This window comes from Rhinoderma darwinii, chromosome 4, assembly GCF_050947455.1.
Source record: "Rhinoderma darwinii isolate aRhiDar2 chromosome 4, aRhiDar2.hap1, whole genome shotgun sequence".
Classification (NCBI taxonomy): domain Eukaryota; kingdom Metazoa; phylum Chordata; class Amphibia; order Anura; family Rhinodermatidae; genus Rhinoderma; species Rhinoderma darwinii.
The window spans coordinates 387,690,026-387,715,427 of record NC_134690.1 but is presented as its reverse complement, the minus strand read 5'-3'; the positions used below and the strand labels follow the sequence as shown (position 1 = coordinate 387,715,427).

Below are 25,402 nucleotides of genomic sequence, written 5' to 3'. Positions count from 1 at the left end.
GCTGTCAGGCCGGGTCTGGAGGTTGTTCCAGTTGGTTTATTTTATGATAATATTTTAATTGCTCTTTAACAGCCTCAAATCTTGTAATATTCTGGATGATGTCCAAAGTCATTTTCTGTAAGAATCGGATATAAATACTGTATGTGAATGGCCCCACCAGACCTTATTTGCTTGCATAATACTGAATTGGGATTATATGTGTTAAATATATGCGATTTTTAGTGGAAACCTTGCCAAAAGCAGTGTCTGGTAACCTTCATTTATTTTTCTACTATTTTTACTACAATTAACTTTTTGATCATTACACTAGATCAGGGGTGTAGCTATAGGGGGTGCAAAAGCAGCAGCTCCACCTAGGCCCTAAGGTCTGAGGGGTCCCAAAGGCCCCTCTGCCACATAAGAAGACATCATTATAAACACCACATGGTAGGTGTGGGGCCCTGTTACAGATTTTCCATTGGGGCCTAGGAACTATTTTGTGTACTCTTTGAATTTTGTACTATTTCTAGGGGTTGTACAAGGTTATAAACCCTTTAAGTACTACATTATAAAGCAGGGGTACTCAACTTGTTTTAGTAAAAGTTTGCTTACCTAGTTCTGTGGTCAGGTGAAGGTTGGAGTTGAACACCAACTGTTTTTACAATTTACATAAAATATTATTAATTTTGTAGTAGGAAAATCAGACCAGACCCCTAAATGAATTCAGATCAGAAACCCAAATTAATTAAGACACCAGACCCCAACTCATTAAGACCCCAGACCAGACCCCTGAAATGAATTAGTCCCCAGAACAGCTCCTTAAACTTATTCAGACCCCAGACCAGACAATAAGAAAAATATAGTTTTACCACTCCTAGGTCCTCTTCACTTTCAGGTGTTGACACACACAACCTCGTAATTCTGGCCAGCGTCTGGACCTTGTTTGCCGGACACCGGCGGTAGTTCTGCTCATGACGGTAGACTTGTCATCATAGATGCATTGTAATAGTCACTGTAATAGTCACTGCCCTCCTCCACTGCATCTATGATGGCAGGTCTGTGGCGTCCGGACAGTTGGCATCCCAGTCTGGATTCAGATGGTGGTCCGCCAGTTGAGGATGCTGTTATAGAGGCTAAACCCTTGGCTTGCCACCTAGCTGGGTCCTTAAATGTTATTTTGGGGCTGCCTTGCATCATGCAGAAAATTCTACTGCCAGTTGTCACTAGAACTTCGGCTAATTTACTTTTTTGTCACAGGTCCACATCAATCTTCTATATGATGCTCCTAAAAGTAAAAGTAATGCGATGTACTGTAAACGTAGTAGCGGTTAACTACTTTTAGACAATACTTTTTTAGTATGACTTATTAGGTTCTCCCTGATAGTATCAGCTCTTGACTTAACTCAGTAGAAGAAACTCCATAGAAGAGAGTCCACCACTCAGTTGCCCCATCTATTGAAAAGCCAAGAGATGCCGGTCAACAGACCCACAGTCTGAAACTGGTCAACCCTTGCCCTAACAATGCTAAGTTGACCCCAAAATTTGTCATGCAGGGCATCTATTATGTCTATTTCAGAACTTCATTAAGATAATATTCTATGCTCATTTATTTCTTAATTCTTTTTTAGGTAGAATTTAATTTTAGGAATAACTCATTAAGTCTTTTTTATTTCTTCATTAGCTTGTAAAAAAATAAAAAATAATGAAGCAGAGTATCATTATATGGATATAATTGGTAATGCTGGGAGGTTTCGTTATAATGTCCAAAATTTTCTTTTCGTGTATTACAGTACATTTCCAGTAACTTTATAAGTTTTCGTTGATAACGACACTGTAAGATGCCAGGGACAACCAGGCTTAAAAATTGTAGAATCCATGTTATATTGTTTTTGGGATAGTCCCATAAGGCATCATCTCCAACCACTAATGAGAAGTCTTTACCACCCTGGGTCGGATGACCATGTGCACTTGACAACTCTATCTTGTGTGGTGAAGGGGTGACAAGCACTCTGGGCAGATGTCATGCCCAACAAAATATTGTCACCTTTCAAGGGCATATGCCCATTAGTTCTTCAGATGGACTTGTGTTTTCAATTTTTTTACACTTTTTGACTTTGTGAACTATTAAAATGCTGTTGGTAACATAAATTGTATAAGAATAAAAACCAATTAATACAAAAATAGATAAAAACATTTTTCTCTCATTTTTTCAGCGCTTCTATATGCAACCATTTTTGGTAATGTGACAACAATCTTCCAACAAATGTACGCCAACACAAACCGATATCACGAGATGCTTAACAGTGTGAGAGACTTTCTTAAACTTTACCAAGTGCCCAAGGGTCTGAGTGAGCGAGTGATGGATTATATTGTGTCCACCTGGTCTATGTCCCGGGGGATCGATACTGAAAAGGTAAGGATGTTTTCCACAAGTTTTTCCACTATGACACAATTGTAATGATGAAAAATGCATTTCTTTTATGATATTTAATATAACATGTAACCCTTCACTTATCTCACTTATACTTTTCCCTAGTGGCATACATATGAGTGGGTCCTCATAGCAAAGATCCAACTGGGCCCCCAATTTTTGTGCCAGGTTTTGCTACCTAGTACAGAAGGAGCCGGTGTTTGTTTCCCCCTTGTTGCCCTTTCAATGACGTTGGGCAAATATTCCACCACCTTTGATTGCCAACAATGCAGTTCCTTTATAGATGAAATGCTTTCACAGGTTTCCGCTACCCAATAGATAAGTGGATAGGACCAAACAGGGCTGGTCCCCCTCTCCAAGGGCCTTATAGCAGCCATATTGGCTGATTGAATGGTATGTGAGCTTTTGCTTTTCCCCATTTCTGGATCCAATAAAGCATAACCCTGGTTTCACATGGCCATACTATGGCACCATTTTAGGGTCCTCATTAGGGCCATAACACCCAGAGCTTCTGTAGTTCTGCTGAACTGAACTTGGATCACCATAGTGTTTTGTGGTGATCTAAGTTAGGTATAGCAGAGCCCAAGGGGTCCGGGTGTGGTGGCAGTAATACGCACCAAAAATTTGTCTGTACTACGGCTATGTGAAATCAGCCTTAAGGTCATAATCTTGCAACCAGAAGCTAAATTAGTAAGAGGACATTTCCAAGAAATCTTGATTTTGGTATTAATTTTGAAGGAGGAAATATCAGGGGGTATTTCAGGTTACTGCATGCCTCAAGGAAGTGTAGCTCTCCTTAAGATAGGTCATCAATGTGTGATTGGTGAGGTTCACGGGGGTCAGACCTTCATCGATCAGCAGAACGAATCTGCAGTACGAGACACAGCTGTATGTATGGATGAGCATTGAACTTTTTTCTACCAATTAATGAGGGTAGTAAGGGTTGAACCCCACCAATCACACATTGATGCCCATCATGTATATTCCCTGAAAACCCATTTATAATTCTGTTTTTGCCAAAAATTAGCCAACTCTTCCAACCCAACCCAAGGTCCCACATTGAGGAAAGCTCCATTGTTCCCCGGCCCAGTGCTCTTCCACCCTTCTAAGATTCTCCATAAGAAATACTCCCTTTGCTAGATTTAGAATTGAACAGAGTAAATAGTATACAGGTGCCCAGATGGATCTTGAAAACATTTCTTAGTCGCCAAGCAAGGAAGGAAGCTTGGCGACTAAGAAATGTTTTCAAGATCATAGGAAGAGTAGGGGCTAATTCTGAGCATCCGAATTTTGACATTTTACGTTGAATTAATCCTAAAATAAATTTTATAGCCTATAAAATCGAAATGTATACCTTTCCATGAGTTTTCTCAAACTAGAAGTGCGACACCAAAAATATATCCTAAATATTTTAATATTTTTCTGCTCACAATATAAACTTTTTCTTTTCTCAGGTAAAGTAAAAATCTGTAGGTGTTAGAAGTTCTTTCTTTTTCTCTTGTTATTTTCCTTCGTTTACCCCAGTAGGTCAGAATAAACCTTTGGGGGGCACTAAGAACATATCTTACTTTTTGCTATGACTGTTCCTTTGTTCTTCCTGGCGTTGACACATCAGAAGAACAAAAAAAAACCTTATGCTAAAAAAAAAAGTAATGTGACACTTTACAAAAATAAAGCACAACTGGCAGATTCCCTTTAATATTAGCAATACAAGGAGCCACATCTCAAGACATTGTTGAAGTTGCAGTTCAGCGTTTCTGCATCGGGTACACACTGACGTTTTACATTTCAAATATCTTCTCTGGTCTCTGCAGAGGCATAAATAAAGTATGAGTCTAAATGTGTACATAAACCACCGCATTACAAAACCAACAAAAAGAGACACGTTTTCAAAATGAAGTAGGATCTCACCTTTTTTAGGCTATTTTGCAGCTACCAGGGTGGCTATCGGGGCAGTATCGGTGGTACTGCTTTCAGGGACCCAGGCAAATGAGTCCGAATAGGTGCCCACCCTATCCTGTCAGCTGTCACGTAACACCTAACAGCCTTCCCACAGGACCTGCAGAACGGCCATATTATGAATGTGGCCCCATTATTAAAGTGCAAAATAAGGGCCCATTTATTGCATATGAATGAAATTGCACAAGCCCCAGTTAATCTTCTGTTTTCGCATTCTTTAGAGAATCACTAAATAAATTATGTGGATCCCACAGATCCTTGGGCCACTATGTGTTGGAAGTGGATAACATAATGTTCATAATAGAAAAGGATTATGTAATATCCCCACCACAAGTAAAGAATGAGGTCCAAGACAAAAGATGGGGGAAGGACAAGGGGCCCTAACCATATGTCTGTATACGGCCCAAATATTACTGATGGCAGCCCTGTAGCTATCGATTACTCTTCATACTCCATGGCATGTTAATCCTATTGAGCGAGGCGTCTCGCTTAGGAAAGCTTCATCCAACATAATAGTCAAGAGCCCAAAAAGCACTTCATATGGATGCCATAGATGTCTATGGTCATGGTTTCTTCCCTTCCATTAGAGATGCAGAGAAATAAAAAGTGTTCAAATTCCAATTCCTCACCTCAAACACCAATGAGACCCTCAGGCTAGAGGAAAAGTCTACAATGAGGTTGTCCAAACCACACATCTTCTTTAAAGTAAATGTCCACCCTTAAACACCATGGCAATATTTTGTGCTAATTATGTATCTTTTTATGTATCTTTAGTGCAGCTGGATCTCCATTTTTCTGATACAGCGGTCCAAATTCCCTGCATAGACATATAGTTAGATGTAAAATTCTGTCTGCCTTCAGACACCACTAGAGGGAGCTTAGGAGCTTACTGCATACTGCTTCTTCATTGAACTCAATAATAAAACAGTATACAGTAATATCCTAAGCTCCCCCTAGTGGTGCCTGCAGGCAACTATACATTTTATCATTTAATTCTGTGTCTTGGACCTAAAAATAGCATTGTGTTATAGGTAGAGATTCCCTTTAAGTGTCTAACATCCCATTACACAGATTGGTGTAAATCTCCTAGTTTCATGTTTATTTAGATGAGTCAAATTTTATATATATATATGGTAGCTTCCCTTGAAAAATGAATGAGTAAGTCAGACGGGTGATGTCAGGAGCCTGTGTTTTGCCACATTAAATGTTTCCGCCAGCGTTAGCCCACAGGATATAGACAGGTGTACACTGGAGGCTGTCACTGCCACTGACTTGAATAATGAGTTTGCATCTCTGATGAATAATAATAGAAATGTTTCAGTAAATTAACTTCAGGGTTCCTATTCTTCCTTTCGCTAAAATGTTAGATATTTCCACCATTGTTCAGATGATTCGGCCTTTCTCAGGAATCCAATATTATATGATGTAGAGTGTGATGTTAGAGAGTCAATGATATCTCCTCTCCTGGGGCAGGTAGTGTGTTGGTTAAGCCTTTGATAACCACATTAGTTACAGCCCATGGAAAAACTGCAGTACATGAAGTGACTCTGGGAACAGGCCACTCAGTCCGTGACACTAATGGATAAATAATTCATCTGGATTATGGTTTCCTACAAAATTAAATATTCTATGAAAAGCATTTGTGGTTTCTAATCTTCCAGCCATTTACTGTGTGATATTTATATAATGGTGTATGGACCTGGATGTGTTAACAGATGCATCTTCTATAAATGTGTTTGGTTACGTCATCTATGGACTACTCATGTCCCTCTGATATAAGAAGTCCCATCAACAGGGCCAGATAAGCCCTTGAGGCCAATACCAGTCATAGCTAGGCTTGCTGTAGACTGCCCTAGCCCTGTATCTACATACAATGTCCAAGCTGGCCAAGGCCGAGTGGTTTGTTGACATCTCCCCTGGCACCCAGCATACATGCCCCACTAGCCACACCCCAGGCCAATACTCCTATAAATTTGCAACTGCAGCTTATAGTTATATACCTGCAGTTTTTCTGTGTCTCAATACATACCTGTTATGGCCCCCGCTTCTCCTTGCCGCTGGTGCCTTATACTCACCGCTGCCCGTTGTCCTTCTGTCCTCTCGCTCTATTTCTGCATCCGGCGGCCGCTCTAGGCTCCGCGACGCTTCACTGGGTCCTAGCGCGCGCTGACCCTAGTGTTTTTAAAGGGCCAGTGCACGTCAATTTTGAAATCATCACCTGGACTGCTATAAAAGCTTCTCCTGCTCTGATAGTCATTTCCAGAGCAGTTTGGTTGGTTTTGTTGCTCTGTGTTCCTAGTTCTCTGCAGTCTTCAGTCTTGAAATTCAGTATTGAACCTTTGCTAGTTTCTGAGCATCTGTGCCTGCCGCCTACCCAGACCTATAACCTACATTTACCACTCTGCCTCTTCCAACGTCAGCCATCACCAAGGGGTGCTATTCTAGGGGTGGCGACCTGGGGTTTCCCCAGAGCAATGTCCACATCCCTGTACAGGGTTAAAGGGTGAAGACCGGGGGGTTCACTTAGACTCTGCTCCCCGAAGTATCTTCAAGTCAAACCTCTTGGTGGCAAAGAGGGTTCACACTGCCCCCTGTCAGGGAATTAGAACGTAGAAGACTAAGAATAATTAACTCTTTATGAATACTTAACCCCTTTTTAACTGAAGCAAGCCTGGCGATCAGCAGCAGCTGTTCTTAAGACTCTTAAAATTATTTACACTATAAAACCTTAAGACGGAAGGGGTAATGACACGAAGCCTGAAAGTAACATTGTGTAATCCTAATATATGTTGTTTATTGCACACTCCGTATGGCTGAGCCCCATGGCAGTTTGATGATGAGAATAACTTTTTTCTAAACTGAGGACAGTAAAGCAGCGCCCCCTATGACCTGAAGGCTGGGAAGTTCTCCTTACTTCTGTGTTGTCACCTTGTACTTCTGCCTGGCTGTGGTACAAGAAAAACTTGTTTACTTTAGACATTTGTATCTGTTGTTAAATGTGAACATGTTAGAGGTTATTGGAGATCATTTATTTTTTTAATAGATTTGTTACTTTTCTCTTGTTATTTGTGATCCAAAGTGATGTAATTTTAGCAACGCCACAAAGTGTTTCTAAATAATATTGAATAAACAATTTTAACTAGTAAGGCCAACCAATCAGAAAAAAGTTATACTGGGTTTTATTTTATTTATTTTTCTGTTTGTTTGTTTTTCTCCTTCCTAGAGCTAACATGGCTACATGTCTGTCTACATGGAAATCTAGTTTTAGACTTTGGTTGACTGGTCCCCCCTCTCTATCTAATCTAATCTATCTATCTATCTATCTATCTATCTATCTATTTATCTATCTCTTCGCAAACCAATGTTTTAAAAATAAATTGAAAAATTAAACAAATTAAACAACTTTGCAAATAGTTTTACAGTAATTCAAAATGTTTTACTGATTTGTCTTTACAACTCCTATAGAGTCCTACATATTTCCATGGTAGCAGACAACAAACAAACCCTGTGTAGTCTAATCCTGCCGTCATATTGTTTACCATTGGTCCCCTAATTCTTACTAACATACATTTGATAGCAAGAAATAAGAATCAGATGGACGGTCGTATGACTGCAGGGTCAGACTACACAGGGTTTGTTTGTTGTCTGTTACCATGGAAACATAGGGCTCTATAGCTGTATACAAATCCATAAATCATTTTGAAATTAGGACTATTTTAAAAGTTGTTTATTTTTAGCCATTGAAGCCATGAAAAAAAAGGTTGCACTTGCTATGTACAATTACATTTTTTTCTTAATTATATAAACAGTCAGTTTTTAATCTGACTCTCAAACTACCTTATATGACCAGGCAATGATATATTTTGCATTAAAGCATGGTTTGCTGGTAGTGTGCACCATTTCTCTGGTCAGCTGAACATGACTATTTTTTTGCTTCGTTCCTGTCTAGGTTCTTCAGATTTGCCCAAAAGACATGCGAGCTGATATCTGTGTCCACCTGAACCGCAAAGTATTTAAGGAGCACCCTGCATTTCGACTAGCTAGCGATGGCTGCCTGAGGGCTCTCGCCATGGAGTTCCAGACTGTGCACTGCGCTCCGGGGGATTTAATCTACCATGCTGGGGAGAGTATAGACACGCTTTGCTTCGTGGTATCTGGGTCTTTGGAAGTTATCCAGGATGATGAAGTTGTGGCCATTTTGGGTAAGTTTCATGGCTCAGTATGTTCACCACCACTCTGCAGTTTTACTACATTGCTGTCCATAATACATTCCATAATAAATTAATTAATAGTGGTGATTGATTATAGACACTGCTTAATTTCATTAACCCCTAAGGGTATTTTTACATAAGTAATTTTTGTAATGGTTTTGTTGCAATCGCGACAAAAACTAAGCGATTTTGACAAAAACTGAGTGGTTTTTACAATGATTGCAGCAAAAACCGCCGCAAAAACCGCCACATGTAAAAACACACTTAATATTTTAGGCCTTAACGACCAGCATTTCTCCATTTCTACATAAACAGATATCATTTTTTATTTTTAGGCCTTTAAACAATAAACATTTATCCCCTATCCACAGGATAGGTGAAAACTGTTAGATCGTGGCGGCCCCATTGCTGGCATCTCCACTGATCATTTATACTCGATTCTCTCGTTGCTCTAACCAGCAAGACCGGGGTGAGTAGTTTGTATGAAGTGGCGGTCAAGCGTGCGTAGTGCCGCTCTATGACAACTCTACGGAAGCAGCCGAGTACAGAAGGAAAGAGGGTTTTGTTTTCTTGTTTTTAAGGGGCTTTTTAAAAAAAAAAAAATGTTTAGATTTATTGGGCTTTTAGGCCTGATTTACACGAGCGTGTGCGTTTTGCGCAGGCAAAAAAAAGCAGCGTTTTGCGTGCGCAAAAGGCACTTGACAGCTCCGTGTGTCATCCGTGTATGATGCGCGGCTGCGTGATTTTCGCGCAGCCGCCATCATAGAAATGAGTCTAGTCGACGTCAGTCACTGTCCAGGGTGCTGAAAGAGTTAACTGATCGGCAGTAACTCTTTCAGCACCCTCGACAGTGAATTCCGATCACCATATCGAGTAACCTGTTTAAAAAAAAGAGGTTCGTACTTACCGAGAACTTCCCGGCCGTTGCCTTGGTGACGCGTCCTTGGTGACGCGCCTCTCTTGACATCAAGCCCCACCTCCCTGGATGACGCGGCAGTCCATGTGACCGCTGCAGCCTGTGCTTGGCTTGTGATTGGCTGCAGCTGTCACTTGGACTGAATTGTCATCCCGGGAGGTCAGACTGGAGGAAGAAGCCGGGAGTTATCGGTAAGTCAGAACTTTTTTTACACGTTCACGTATATTGGGATCGGAAGTCACTGTCCAGGGTGCTGAACCAGTTTAACTCTTTCAGCACCCTGGACAGTGACTGTCTCCTGCCGGGTTCGGTCAAAACGAGTTCGGCCGAACCCGGTGAAGTTCGGTTCGCTCATCTCTAAGACACTCCGTTCGGATGTTTGTAAACAGAAAAGCACGTGGTGCTTTTCTGTTTACATTCAGTTTGACAGCTCTTGCGCGAATCACGCAGTTCGCACGGAAGTGCTTCCATGCGACCTTCGTGGTTTTCACGCACCCATTGACTTCAATGGGTGCGTGATGCGCGAAAAACGCAGAATTTTAGAACATGTCGTTAGTCGCTTAGCAAAACTCACGGACTGTCTGCATGCCCCCATAGACTTGTATAGGTCCGTGCGACCCGCGTGAAAAGCACGCGAGTCGCACGGACGTATATCACGTTCGTGTAAATGAGGCCTTAGTGTGAGAATTTGTTAATCACAAAAAGTTGAATTTATATTTGTGTCTGCTATTGTCTACTGCTTACTTTAATATATAATACTGTCTGGTTAGGTGCTATTCTGCTCTGCCTTTCTCATAAAAAGGTCACTGTAAGGCCAGGGCTATGCTAGACTTTTTGTAGTGCTACTGACTGATTTTAACTCTTGGTGTAGCCGTGGCCTAAAAGCACTCGGCAGCCCCATAGAAATGAATGGAATGGTGGCTGAGCATACCCACTACCGCTCCATTCATATGGGTCTTCCGGGAAGGTATGTTAAGTCTGTTCTCTGGATCAGTGGGGGTCCTACAGTCTGGAGATATTTATCCCCTACCCTGATGAGGGAAACCGCGCCAAATAATGCGGAGGTGTTTTTTTGCGAGCCAAAAAAAAAACGCTCGTGGAGAAAAAGAAGCGTCATGCCCTTTCTTCAGGCGTTTCCGTCTCTGACCTCCCATTGACATCAATGGGAGGCAGAGAAAACTGTTTTCACAGCGTCTTTTGCCCGCGGCGCTCAATGGCTGCTTCCGAAAACTGCCGCAAAGAACGTGGCAAGTGTGCTGCCGACAGGTCAAAATCTGCCTCAAAATTCTTCAAGGAATTTTGAGTCCGATTTTTCCCCCTGCAAAAAACGCTGTGTGAACAGGGCCTAAGGGTTTAAACAATCATCCTAGATCGGGTCCTACAGATGCATTTAATCAAATTCTTCTGTCTTCATTTGCAGTTCCACTCATCATCATACATACGTAGCTTTTGCTCTGGTCAGATTGTAACTCACAACACAGTGTGGATCACCATGCTGTCCGGCACCATTTACAACCTGTTTATATGTTGAAAGGAAGATTGATATGGGTTGTCAGTCGTCCCATTGTAAATCACGCTATAAAAATACAATTTTTCAATGTGAAGAAAACATTTATTGGCGTCATTTAAGGGTAGCACGATCGTGTATAACAGGCCAACCGCCCAGAAAAGGCGTATATGTCACAGCATGAAGAAGTAAAGAAGCGCCTACAGTATTTTAGTTTTAGACTCTGGATGTAAACAGGAATGTTTCTTTTAGTGACTAAAATCAGTGTATGGCAATATTTGGGCTCTATGTGGAGGTATCATTTGAGCACGGTATAGTGGCATTATTGAGGCATTGTTTGTCAGTTATTTGGACATTATTTGGCGGTATTACCTGCATACTGCATGGCATTGATGAGTTTTAGTATGCACTTTCTGGCGGTATTGCTTGAGCACTATATGGCACTCATTGTTGACATGTATGGGCAGTATTATTTATGCCTTTTTCTCTATTGGTCGCATTGCAGCAGCCTAGACTTTCTCTATAGCATGTCGTATCATCTATCATGTCCAAGAGTGCCTCATGTATAAAAAATAGTACAGACAAAAAGTGGAGAATTTGCCCATTTCAGCCAATGAGATCACTGATTTTGTTTTCCAACTGTACTGGTAAATAAAAGTGCTGGCATTTGATTGGTTGCTGGGTCAATGTCTCCACTTTTTTCAGCAGTAGCTGTATATGTTTGAGGCCCAAAGTGTTTGCACTGCGGTTTACATTGTTGCAACTTAAAGGGGTTGTGCAGGATTAGAAAAACGTGACTGCTTTCTTCCAGAAACAGCGCCACATCTGTCCGCAGGTTGTGTACGGTATTACAGCTCAGCTCCATCTACTTTAAAAGAGCTGAGCTGCAATATCAAACACAACCTATGGACAAGTGTTGCACTGCAAAATCCCTTTAATGACCTTCAAAGTCTCTAATATTCTGCAGCAAGCTTGCAGATCAAAAGAAGCAGCAATATATAGTACAATATATAGATTCTGGCATCTCTGAGGTGCAAGTCAAGCATTAATCTTCCATCCAGCTACAAGGACAAGCCTATTCTACATACCGTGTGTTGCATTTTCTGCACTGAGGTGCTCTCAGATAATGAAAATCTTGGGAGTAGATGGGATAACGTGACTGAACCAAATTGATCGTGGGTTGAAAGCTCATCGGGTTTCAACAAATCCACTTGTTTTGAAAGACGGGACTGATTTATAAAATGCTTGAGTTGGAATCTGTCCAGTACTAAGTGGTGGATGGCGGTGGCATCTGAGAACCGCGGTCTGGATTAATTAGCGCGGCTTCAATGATACATTTAGACAGTGACTCTTCACGGTTCTTGATCTGTCTGTCATTGAAATCTGTATTCATATCTCAACCAAAGTATCAAACTTTATTCAAGTCATAGCTGGATGTCAGTCATCTACAAATGCGTAATAGACTTCTTATGGTCATTAACCCACAAACTTATTAGTATGATCAAATAATTTATCACCTCAACTGAAGTCATGGATGGAAGATCTGAAGACGTTTCTACAATATTCTATTTGGGAGAACTGTCAAATAATCCGGAGTTTTGAGATTCCCGAAGACTGTTGACTTTGCACTTTGCTCTTGGTCCTCTATGTACTCTACTTTCTTCATCTCATACACGCCTCCAAGATGCCCTCGTGTTTCTCCCACTCTTTGGAAGTCTTTTTCATGCCACTACTAAAGCTGAACATAGACGTAAAGATGTGGCCACGATCCATCGGATGTTCAGACTCTTTTTCTAATAGGAATTTTGGTCGGGAAGGGGCCACAAATATGATTATTTATATTGTGGGAGATATCGTCATTGCCTTTATAAATTAGAATAAGTGAAATGACTCATTGTTTGGTCAGAATCGAATGTTTTTGTTTTAATCAATGATCAAAAATTATCCAAAATTGTCCAAGATTATTCATGAAGCTGGGGGTGCAGTTTATATTAGGATTGAAATGATCATAATCTTACTTTTTATAGTAATGCACCTAATGGGGACCAATGCAACATCTTGACCATGGGATTGCAGAGTTTGTTCCGTCTATATCCTTATTATTCCTCTTGACTCCTAAGTGGCCATTACTCCCAATTTACCCATTCAGATAAAACACACAGAGACAATGGGTTGTATAAAATTGGCCACAGCAGCCATTTTATTAGCAAACATACATAATAATAAACAACCCCTTAACCCCTTAATACCGAAGGTATTTGAAATCTTAATGACCGAGCAATTTTTTAGGTTTTTCCATCGTCGCATTCAAAGATCTATAACTTTTTTATTTTTCCGTTGACACAGCTGTACAAGGACTTTGTTTTTGCAGGATACATTGTATTTTATAATGGCACCATTTTGGGGTACAAATAATTTATTGATTAACTTTTGCTAATTTTTTTTCGTGGGGTACTGGAAAAAAACCCGGAAATGTTGCCATTTTTTTTGCGTCTTAATTTTACGCCGTTTACCGTGTGGTATAAATAACATAATAACTTTATTCAGCGGTTCGTTATGATTGCGGCGTTACCAAATTTTATCGTTTTTTTTTATGTTTTCCTACTTTTACACAGTAAAAACAAATTTTTTTCAAAATTATTTGTTTTTGTGTCCCCATATTTTAAGAGCCGTAACTTTTTTATTTTTTCACCAATACAGCTGTATGAGGGCTTTTTTGTTGCGGGACGACTTGTAGTTTTTATTGGTATCATTTTGGAGTAGGTGCGACTGTTTGATCACTTTTTATCAATTTTTTTTTAAGGTAGAATGAACAGAAATCAGCAATTCCGGCATTGTTTTCTATTTTATTTTTTACGGTGTTCACCGTGCAGGTTAGATAATGTAACCGTTTTATAGTTGGGTTCGTTACGGACGCGGTGATACCAAATATGCGTAACTTTTTACTTTTTTTCATAATAAAGTATTTTGTAAGGTGGAAAAGTGGGCTTTTAATTTTTTTTTACTTGGGACATTTATTTATTTCAAACTTTATTTAACTTTTTTGAACTTTTTTTTTTAGTCCCACTAAGGGATTTTACCGTCAGATCTTCTGATCACTTTTATAATATGCTGCAATACTTCCGTATTGCAGTGTATTATTGCCTCTGGCATGGCTTAACAGGCAATCACTAAAGGCAGACCTGGGGGCCTTTGTTAGGCCCCCATGCTGTTATGGAAACCATTGGCACCCCGCGATGCACGCGGGGATGCCAGTGGGGTGAGAGAGGGAGCACCCTCCCTCTAAAATCACTCAGATGCGGCGCTCGCTATTAAGTGCCGCATCTGAGGGGTTAAATATGATCGGAGACCACTGCTAGTGGTCTCCGATCGTTGCCCTGAACTCCGAGGCTGTTAGCAACAGCCCGGGCTTCAGTAGCACCCCACACAATGCGGGAAAAGTTCTGATGTGCCGACGTGAAAAGGCGGCGCTTCAGAAGAACTACCCCAAACGGCCGATGTAAAAACACTATACGCCGGTCGTTAAGGGGTTAAATTACGAGGATGGGGAGCCCTTGGAGCTAAAAATCGGGCGCCAAACTGCCAACCTATATAATATTTACCACCGTTACAAGCCGCAGTTGGCTGTCGTAAGTGTAAACCACACCCCGGGACACCACCCAGCAGGAGCCCAAATTAAGCCAGGGAGGGACCATACCGACGATTAATCCCCCCACACCAATTTACCATCAATCCGCCAACACGCTGCCGCGACTCCACACCAAAAAGTTCAGCAGCGTCCATCCACCTGCGCAAAAAGGAGAAAAACAAAGCAAAACCAGAAAAATATCCTGACAAACATAAAAATAGGGAGAGAGAGAGGACGGACGGGACAAAACAATACTGCTATCTTCTCCGTAATGGAGCTAAAATCCTCTGCTCTCCCCTTTTATCACCCCTGACCTTTTACATTAGAGGGAAAAGCTCTATAACCTTGATGCTAATCGTGTTTGATGTCATGACTCTATGTAAATGTGATTCCTATGTATACATTACCTTAGAATTGATATCCATAGGGCCTAAAGCCATGCAGGGTCAATAATTCATTTATATATTTTTAAGGATAAATAGCTCATTTGGCAAACAACAAATGTACTGTATAATCCATACCGGCTCTGTACGAACACCTGCACACTGAGCCTACATTACATGATAGTTAAATATTATAGTCTCACAGCAATGATAAGATCTTACCATTTTATCTTCTGTGACAATCGCAGCTATTATCTTTCTCAGTGGTCCAGTTGCTGAGCGCTGGAACATTCCCGCTGATTTAATTTTGTCTGATTGCTCTCCTTTGCTTCATACAGAATGTATTTTTTCCCCGCTATGTTGCAGTTTCGTTTTTATGTTTCAACCATGATAGATTTTGGGAATGTTGTTACTTCTATAGACATTGAAGCTGAATTCTACAGGGCAGTGAGCAGTCCCTTCTCCTGACATGTCTATTTGAGTAAATACTTGTATTCCCCATGAAATAACAATTCTGGAGCATCTTTTCTTAGAACTCTACGTTGTGTCATCCCTCTGTTATTCCTCATAGAAATCTATGACTAAATGGGGGTTATCAGTTTGGGGCGTGTCCTTACACAGACTGACAATGTCCAATCAGTGCTGAGACTGTGTTGGGACACGCCCCTTTGACAAGGGAAATGGTAACACCCAGTTGTCAGTTTATTCATACGCTGCTATGAAGAATAACAGAGGAAGAGCACAACGTAGAGTTCTAAAAAATATTTTCTAGAATTGTGATTTTATGGGGAATAAAAGTATTTCATAAAATAGTCATGACAGGAAAGATCTAGTAATAGCACAAGCTCTAGATGTATTCAGTGTCCAAATGATAGAAAGACAATAAATAGCATCTATAAGGGTCCGTATAGTCTAGAGTAGTGGTCTCCAAGCTGTGGTTCTCCAGCTGTCAAGGCATGCTGGGAGTTGTAGTTTCCCAAAAGCTGGAGAACCACAGATTGACGATCACTGGTTTGGAGCATTGGGTGAGTGTTGGGAAGCAGCAGAACTATATTGAAAGGCTCTTTGCAGGAAATAAGGTTTCTCAGGAGACAACCTGTAATCAGGAGGAGATGGCTAGAGATAATAACGGCTGGGAAATGAATTTACAAGAGTTTTATAGATCAGCGGGTGTCTTACATTCAGAGAGATCCAACAATCCGCTCTATGGGGGAACACTGTCAGGAAATTGCAAACAGTGGGGGAGACCAACTAAGCAAAATGCACCTGAATTCTGGTAGAAATTGCCTTAAAAAGAGGCGTACATGGCATACGTTCAATTTCTTATGTGTTGTAGACACTTTTTACACCCCACTCGACAATGTCTAGGAAAAGGGGTGTGGATAAGAGTCATAAAAAGTGGCAGATTTAATAACAGCGTGCAACATTTTTTTGGCACAAAATATTGATGTTAAGTGTTCCAGCCATGAGGTGGCGTAAGGAAGGGTAAAATGCTAAGAAGTTGTGAAAGATACGCTAAATGTGTCAGGCAGCTGGCACCACTGGGGTAAATGTGGATTGAATCCTGTCTACAGTTGGGACAGAATTAATAAATCTGCCCACAGCTCTTACTGATGGGTCATAGATGCACAGATCCTCTTGGGTATTGCTCAGCATAAGACACAAGTGTAACTATAGGAGGTGTATATATATATATATGCATATATATATGCTCTGTACTATGACAATGATCTCCTGACTGATAGTAGAGAAATCACTGGCATGACGGGCTGGCATTTTTACAAGAGGTTCACATTTTAGTATTAGCGTTTGATTATTATACTACACAATATATTACGCTCTTTTCTGCACAAAGGAAAATTTATTATTCACAAAAAATAGTCCAGAGGGGGAGGGGCTTCTTTTCTCTAGACGTTAATGATAGATATAGTCTGATGGAGAACGGCTGCGGCAGGGGCATCTCACACAGGGGCAGCAGCGGGCAGATCCAGTGACCACTCCTTAGTTATATCCCCCAGGACATCTGGAAGTCTCCGGCTGTGATGGGAGGTCCAGTGTGTGGCTTCTTAGCTTCTTAGAGACCTGTGGATAGAGGATCAGGTTACATGGAGCCGACAGGTACAGTGGCATTTACACAGAATGTCATATATTCCATTATAAATATTTATTCAATTGGGTAATTCTGGCATTGCACTGCAAAGAAAAAGGGGATCAGGCCAATCGTGTTTTTGAGATTGGTGGGGCTCTCAGTGGTCCCCAATCACACTTTAATGGCTGTCTAGTTGTCATCCCATAGTTGTATATCAGTAGAAAACCCTCTTAAAGGGGTTGTACAAGAATCAAAAATTATGATCTATCCACAGAATAGGTGATCATTTCCTTATGGTTAGGGCCCCACCGCTGGGACCGCCACTGATCATTAGAACGGGGATCCTGAATCCCCCGCTCGATTCAATGTCCTCGTCATTGAGCAGTGAGGAGGATATTGAATAGAGCGGCGGTCGAGCATGCGTTCTGCTGCTCCATTCAAAGTCTATGGGAATGGTGGAAACAGCTGAGTGTAGGGCTCATCTGTTTCTGTAATTTCCATAGACATTGAATGGAACAGGTGGCTCCCTCTGTACCCCGTTGGCCCCATGCGAAAAATCGCAGGGTGCTGATGGTTGCAATGGCAACCAGGAAGCCTAGCAACAGCTTCCTGGTTGCCAAGTACGGGAGCCTATTAGGTCCAGCCCAAGGCAGGATGTAATAGGCTTAACTGTCAGTTGTAAAATGAGAGTTAGGGCTTATTCAGACGAACATGTAATACGTCCGTGCTACGAGCGTGATTTTCACGTGCCTCGCACGGACCTATATTAGTCAATGGGGCCTTCAGACAGTCCGTGATTTTCACATAGCGTGTGTCCGCTGCGTAAAACTCACGACATGTCCTATATTTGTGCGTTTTTCGCGCATCACGCACCCATTGAAGTCAATGGGTGCGTGAAAATCACGCGCACCACACGGAAGCACTTCCGTGGCACGCGCAAGATTCGCGCAACAGCAGTAAAAACTATGAATGTAAACAGAAAAGCACCACGTACAACAGAGTGTCATAATGATGGCGGCTGTGCAAAAATCACGCAGCCGCGCATCATACGCTGCTGACACACGGAGATGTTATGTACCTTTTGCGCGCGCAAAACGCTTGTGTGAATCCGGCCTAAGACAAAGTAATGAGACACATAAATCCTTCCCAATTCCACATACCTTGCCAGGGGGATCTGCCGGTAATACCAGGGCTGTTCTTGGATTATGACTCAGGACATTGTAGGTTGGTTCTCTTCTCCACATTTTAATTTGTCCAGCGAGCAATTTTAAATTTTTGTTTGTTCTTGACGTTTTTTTTAAAATAAGTAACTAGTAATAATTCTCCTCCATGTAATGTTTTCATTGGTTACAAAAAGATTAGTTGGAACATTTTTTCAGCAGGAGCTTTATGGCTGTTAAGTTTTTAGGTGGCACATACCTTGCCAGCATTGCGCCCAGTCTAGGGTGTGGAGCTAGACTGCTCAGGATTTGCCTGCCATACATCCTGGCTTCGGGGCAGCGGTCCTGTAAAGATTGAACTACAGCCGGTATTGCCCTATCTGTGATCCCTTTCCTACCAGACAGGAAAAAGTCTGGGCCCATTCTGTCCACCAAACCTACCAGATGCTTGACTGTGGTGGATCTGACTTTGCTGTTGTTGTGGCAGAGTCCTCCCTCTATTAGGGCTGTCAGAGCGCGACCTGGGCTGACATTTTCCACCATTGATGTCAGAGCGCCGTCCACTGCTTCACGGATAAAGGTGTTGGATTCCCCGGCCTTGTGTAGCAACACCCGGACAGTTTGCTGGAGGTCGCAGTCCATGTTCGCCTGCAATATTGTGAACATCATGTCCAGGCACTTGATCGCTGCGAGGGACACTGCGGATTTCAGGTTGGTCACTTCCTTCATTACCGCTGTCCTCAGGTCTTGTATTATTAGAACAGCAGCTTCAGGATGGACCGATATCAAGGATGAGATGGTGTCAATGCCTCGAATCTTTTTCTCCCAGTCCTCGTCTTCCAGCAGGATTAAGGCGTCAGCAACGGTCATCTTGGACTGGGACATCTTCTTTGGTTGTTTATTGTGCGTTGCTTTATGGCTTTGGACTGCATGATGACTTGATGATGGTCCTATAGATGGTAATACAGATGTCTTCTTCCTCTCAGGTGCAGGAGGCTCATCATGCTGGTTCCGGTGATGTAAATAGGAATTGTTATACTGCACCGCACTCACAGATGTTATTTTTGGTAAAGGTTTTGATGGATAAGCCTGGAGAGAATTCCTCCCATTGTTCATATTCCTGAGTTCTTCCAAGGTCTTTTCCGCTGCTGCAATATACTTTTTATATCTTGGGCCAGTTTCCTTGGTGACCTCTTTTTCTGTGGCTTTTTTGGGCCTTTTAGGTGGTTCTGGGGTGTTCAGGATTTTCCAACCCAGATTTTTTCCAAAGTCACCAGATGGCGGATTTTTGTCAGGGATTCTCAATTGAAGATTGCTGGTCAACCTGGCCAGCACTCTCTGAGCCACCACATCCCGGTAGTCAGCAAAGTTGTCACCTAGGCTGTACTTCTGATTCATGCCATAACAGATGGGAGAAATATCTGAGAGGTCAGAATCTGAGCTGGATGTTACCGAGCTACTACAGTCAAAGGAGTCTTCTGCCCACATCTTCCAAAAATTTTGTAAAACACTTGGTGCGCACACCAATATCACTGCTTCTCTCTGTAGGGAAAGTCCAGCAATGTACAGAGCACTCAGCAAGTGAAGTTCTAATACAATAGTTTCACCATGACGCTTCTATGACATCAGCCAGACCTGTAGAACTTTTCCCTTAAAGGGCCATTGACTCAAAAATAGACGAATATGTTTAATATTGTTCACAAGTAAAACACCTAACAGGACAAGTCCTGGATACAAATATTTACTGTTTTAATTGTTGTAAAATGTTTTGGGGGAAGATTTATTTATTATCAGCCAATATTTATTTATTATCAGCCATTTCAGAATAACGGAGCTCTTATTGCAACATTTACTATACCTTATTTTTCCTCTACATCTTCAGTGCTGCAAGTAATTGACTTAACCTCTTCCCGCAAATCGGCGTTACTGTACGTCCCTTTTAGCGGTGCATTCCCGCAAATGGGCGTACAGTAACGCCCTGAGGATGAAGCGGGCACAGGAGCTGACATCCCGCTGCAACGGTGGCGATCACAGTTCTCTCAGATCGTTTAACCCCCGCCGTTTAACACCCTTAAATACCGCTGTCAATAGCGACATGGGCATTTAAGTGATTGACACAGAGGGAGGGGGCTCCCTCTGTACCCCGTTGGCCTCTTGCGAAAAATCACAGGGTGCTGATGGTTGCAATGGCAACCAGGAAGCCTAGCAACAGCTTCCTGGTTGCCAAGTACAGGAGCCTATTAGGTCCAGCCCAAGGCAGGATGTAATAGGCTTAACTGTCAGTTGTAAAATGAGAGTTAGGGCTTATTCAGACGAACGTATAATACGTCCGTGCTACGCGCGTCGCACGGACCTATGTTAGTCAATGGGGCCGTTTAGACTGTCAGTGAATTTCACGCAGCGTGTGTCCGCTGCGTGAAACACACATGTTCTATATTTGCCAGTTTTTCGCGCATCACGCACCCATTGAAGTCAATAGGTGCGTGAAAACCGCGCACGGCACACGGACGCACTTCTGTGTGCCGCACGTAATGTGCGCTACAGTAGTCAAAACTATGAATGAAAACAGAAAAGCACCACGTGCTTTTCTGTTTACAAACATAAAAACAGAGTGTCATAATGATGCCACGCAGCCACGCACCATATGCTGATGACACACGGACCTTTTGTGGATCTTTTGCGCGCGCAAAACGCACACGCTCGTGTGAATCCGGCCTTACAATACACTGCACTACATAAGTACATACAGAAGTAGTGCAGTGTATTGGACTGGCGATCAGAAGATCAGATCTTCAAGTCCCCAAGTATGTGTAAAATAAAAAGTGAAAAAAGTTTTAGATAAATAAATAAAAGTTTTATGTAATAAAAACAATAATCGCCCTGTTTTCCTTATCAAGCCCTTTATAATTAGAAAAAAATGAAAACAAAGCAAAAAACTGTAAAGGATCTGCCAGGCACAACTTCGGGGTTAACTCCCATAATTAATCAGTCAGCACCTGAATCTACATCCCTGAGACTGACTCCAGCTTCCACCACTCAGGCTGGCAGGCTTAGGAGTGGGAGAGCCTATCGCAACCTGGCCAGACTCAGCTAGCTCCCGCCCTCGGTCTATTTAAGCCTGCCCTTCCTGTCCCTCGGTGCTTGTGATTCTTTTCGTGTGGTTTCCTGGCCCAGCTACAGCTCCTTCTATTTTGATCCTGCTCCATACAGACCCTGGCTTACTGACTACTCTTCTGCTGTTCGTTTGGTACCTCGCACACTCCTGGCTTGACTCGGCTCGTTCACCACTCTGTTGCTCACGGTGTTGCCGTGGGCAACTGCCCCTTTCCCTTGCTTGTATTCCCTTGTATGTTTGTCGTGCACTTACTGAGCGCAGGGACCGCCGCCCAGTTGTACCCCGTCGCCTAGGGCGGGTCGTTGCAAGTAGGCAGGGACAGAGTGGCGGGTAGACTAGGGCTCACTTGTCCGTTTCCCTACCCCCTGTCATTACAAAAACTGTACATAATAGGTATCGTCGCGTTCGTATCGGCGTGACCTATAAAAATATCAGACGGAAAAATAAAAAGCTATGACTCTCGGAACGCAATAATGCAAAACGACGGCCCAGACTAATTTACTAGTGCAGCAGTTCTTCACCTAAAACCCCACGTCATCATTTGCAGCCCCCACTGATAGACCCTGTAAATGCAGCGGAAACTATGACATTTTGGGGTCTGTGATACACATGGGGCTAGTGAAGACGTCAAAGATTAGGCAATGCTGGAGTGCGGATGTTTTGTACAATACCAGGGAGCCCCTTTAGAATTGCGAGTCCTGCACCCAAAAATCTGGCCTGTGCATAAAGGATTGGTTGAAAGCGTACGTCACTGTCCATGGATAATTAATTTTATTATTAATTTACCCTATTATTAGATCATCCTATTATGACCTGATGCACTCCGTCCAAATACATATACCCTGATGTACTCCGCCCAGCTTACATATACCCTGATGTACTCCACACAGCTTACATATACCCTGATGTACTCCGCCCAGCTTACATATACCCTGATGTACTCCACACAGCTTACATATACCCTGATGTACTCCACACAGCTTACATATACCCTGATGTACTCCGCCCAGCTTACATATACCCTGATGTACTCCGCACAGATTACATATACCCTGATGTACTCCACCCAGCTTACATATACCCTGATGTACTCCGCCCAGCTTACATATACCCTGATGTACTCCGCCCAGCTTACATATACCCTGATGTACTCCACACAGCTTACATATACCCTGATGTACTCCGCCCAGCTTACATATACCCTGATGTACTCCGCACAGATTACATATACCCTGATGTACTCCACCCAGCTTACATATACCCTGATGTACTCCGCCCAGCTTACATATACTCTAATGTACGCCTCACTGCTTATATGTACCCTGATGTACTCCTCACAGCTTACATATACCCGGATGTACTCCTCACAGCTTACATATACCCTGCTGTACTCCGCCCAGCTTACATATACCCTGATGTACTCCGCCCAGTTTACATATACCCTGATGTACTCCGCACAGCTTACATATACCCTGATGTACTCCGCACAGCTTACATATACCCTGATGTACTCCTCACATATTACATATACCCTGATGTACTCCTCACAGCTTACATATACCCCGATGTACTCCTCACATATTACATATACCCTGATGTACTCCTCACATATTACATATACCCTGATGTACTCCGCTCCGCTTACATATACCCCCACATTAAAAACTGAAACACCAGTAAAACACTAAACAAAACTATTACCAAGCAATATCTGTGCTCCAAAAGCCAAATGGCGCTCCTTCTGGGCCTGGCAGTGTGCCCAAACAGCAGTTTATGATCACCTATGGGGCTTTACTGTACTCTGGAGAACTGCTTAACCCCTTTGCACACCCTGATGGGCCTTTAGGTTGGCCTCCTTTTACCATTTTCCCTCTAAAGTAATGTAAAAAAGTAAACAAAATTGGCATTGCTGCGTCCGTAAAAGTCTGAACTATTACAATATAGTGTTATTTAATGCGCACGGTAAACGCCGTAAAAAAAAAGAAATGAAAACGCCAAAATCGCTGTTTTTTGGTCAACTTAGTTTTAAAAAAAAATGTAATAAAAAGTGATCAAAAAGTTCTACGTACCAAAAAATTATACCGTTAAAAATATAGCTCGTCTCGCAAAAAATAAGCCCTCACACCGCTCAATCGGTGAAAAAATAAAAAAGTTACGGCTCTCAGAATGTGGCGACACAAAACATTTTCTTCTTTTTAACAAAAAGTTTATTATCAATAAAAGTAGTAGAATATAAAAAAACCTATAGAAATTTGGTATCACCATAGTCATATTGAGCCACAGAATAAAAATAATTTGTCATTTTTACACGGAGAAAGCCGTAAAAACGAAACCCAAAAAACAATTGAGGAATCGCAGTTTTTTCCATTTTCAGCCCGCAAATAATTTTTTTTTCCGTTTCCCAGTCCATTAAATGGAACTATAAATGGTAGCAAAAGAAACTACAACTCCTCCTGCAAAAAATAAGCCCTCACACCACTCTATTGACGGAAAATGAAAAAAGTTATGGCTCTTGGAATGCGGGGAGTAAAAAACGAAAATCAAAAATTTTATAAATGGCTAGGTCCCGAAGGGGTTAACAATTTATGGGGTTTGTGTCTCCAGTGGTACAAGCTCGACACAACACATTGGGCTCTGAAATAGCATATCTGTGGAAAATGGCAATTTTTAATCTGCAACATCTACTGTGCACTCATTTCTGCAAAATCTGTGGGGTCAAAAATGCTCAGTACACTTCTAGATGAATTCCTTGAGGGGTGTAGTTTCCTAAATGGGGTCACTTCTCGGGGGTTTTCACTGTACTAATATCTCCGCGCAATGAAACATGGCGCAAAAAATCTATTTTGGAAAATCTCAAATCCAAAAACGAAATTGCGCTTTTTCCCTTTAGAACCTGGACGTGTCTCCAAATAGCAGTTTACAACCACATATGGGGTATTTCCCTACACAGGAGAAATTGTGTAACACATTTTGGGGTGTCTTTTCTCCTGTATTCCTTGTGGAAATGAAAAATTATGAGCTAAATCTACAGGTTATTGGAAAAAACATTTTTTTATTTTCACGGCCCAATTCTAATAAAATCTATAAAACACCTGAGGGATCAAAATGCTCACTACACCTCTAATTTAATTCTTTGAGGGGTAGAGTCTCCAAAATGGGATCACACCTGGGAAATTTCTACTGTACTGGCACTTCAGGGGCTCTGCAAATGCGACATGGCCCCCGGAAACCAATTCAGCAAAATCTGAGTTGCAAAATCCAAATGGCGCTCCGTCACTTCTGAGCCCGGCCGTGTGCCCAAACAGAAGTTTATTACCACATATGGGGTATTGCCGTAATCAGGAAAAATTGCTTTATAAATGTTGGGGTGCTTTTTCTCCTTTATTTCTTATAAAAATTAGAAAATTCTATGTTTTTTCAGAAAAAAAAGTTGATTTTCATCTTCACAGACTAATTCCAATAAATTCAGCAAAAAACCTGTGGGGTCAAAATGCTAAATATAGCACTAGAAAAATTCCTTGAGGGGTATAGTTTACGAAATGGGGTCACTTTTGGGGGGTTTCCAGTATTTAGGTCCCTCCAGTGCATTGTAATTGGCTGCAGCGGTCACATGGGATGAAACATCATCCCAGGAGGCCGGACTGGAGAAGAAGGAGGGAACTCTGGGTAAGTATAACTTTTTTTTTTGTTACTTGTGATTTTTGCTGCGGAATCGCTGTGATTCTGCCCCAAATGTCACAACACACACTACTTTGTTGCGGGTTTAAGCACCTCATTGAATTCAATGGTAAAACATGCAACAGAAGAGCTGTAAATCTGCAGCATTAATTGACATGCTGCGGTTGAAGAAACCGCACCGCAGGTCAATTTATGTGCGCTTTTTTCGGCTGCTACTGTAATAGGTGGCAGATTTTCCGCAATGAATCTGTTCACGCCGTGTGTGTTCGTAACCCCTTCTGACCACAATGTCACCTGTATGATGAATTGTTCATCAGTTTTCCTCCTCTGCATGCTACATTTCTAT

At 42.0% G+C, this 25,402-nt stretch overlaps 2 protein-coding genes across 2 annotated transcripts in view; one reads left to right on the top strand and one right to left on the bottom strand.

Annotated features, from left to right (window-relative positions):
* KCNH1 (potassium voltage-gated channel subfamily H member 1) overlaps window positions 1-25,402 on the top strand; it is a 235,158-nt gene that overhangs the window by 130,978 nt on the left and 78,778 nt on the right. The window contains exons 9-10 of the mRNA XM_075863274.1: window positions 2,193-2,392; window positions 8,319-8,571. Of these exons, the coding sequence (XP_075719389.1) occupies window positions 2,193-2,392; window positions 8,319-8,571 (453 nt within the window). The remainder of the gene's footprint in view (window positions 1-2,192; window positions 2,393-8,318; window positions 8,572-25,402) is intronic.
* LOC142760223 (TOG array regulator of axonemal microtubules protein 1-like) lies at window positions 16,858-19,811 on the bottom strand. The gene is made up of 2 exons (XM_075863275.1): window positions 18,264-19,811; window positions 16,858-17,096 (listed from the first exon to the last, which is right to left on the bottom strand). Exon 1 carries the CDS (start codon window positions 19,749-19,751, stop codon window positions 18,462-18,464), a length of 1,290 nt encoding a protein of 429 aa, XP_075719390.1. The 5' UTR covers window positions 19,752-19,811; the 3' UTR covers window positions 16,858-17,096; window positions 18,264-18,461.

Coding starts and splice junctions, on each gene's coding strand:
- LOC142760223 (XM_075863275.1), bottom strand. CDS start 19,751: ATGTGGGCAGAAGACTCCTTTGACTGTAGTAGCTCGGTAACATCCAGC.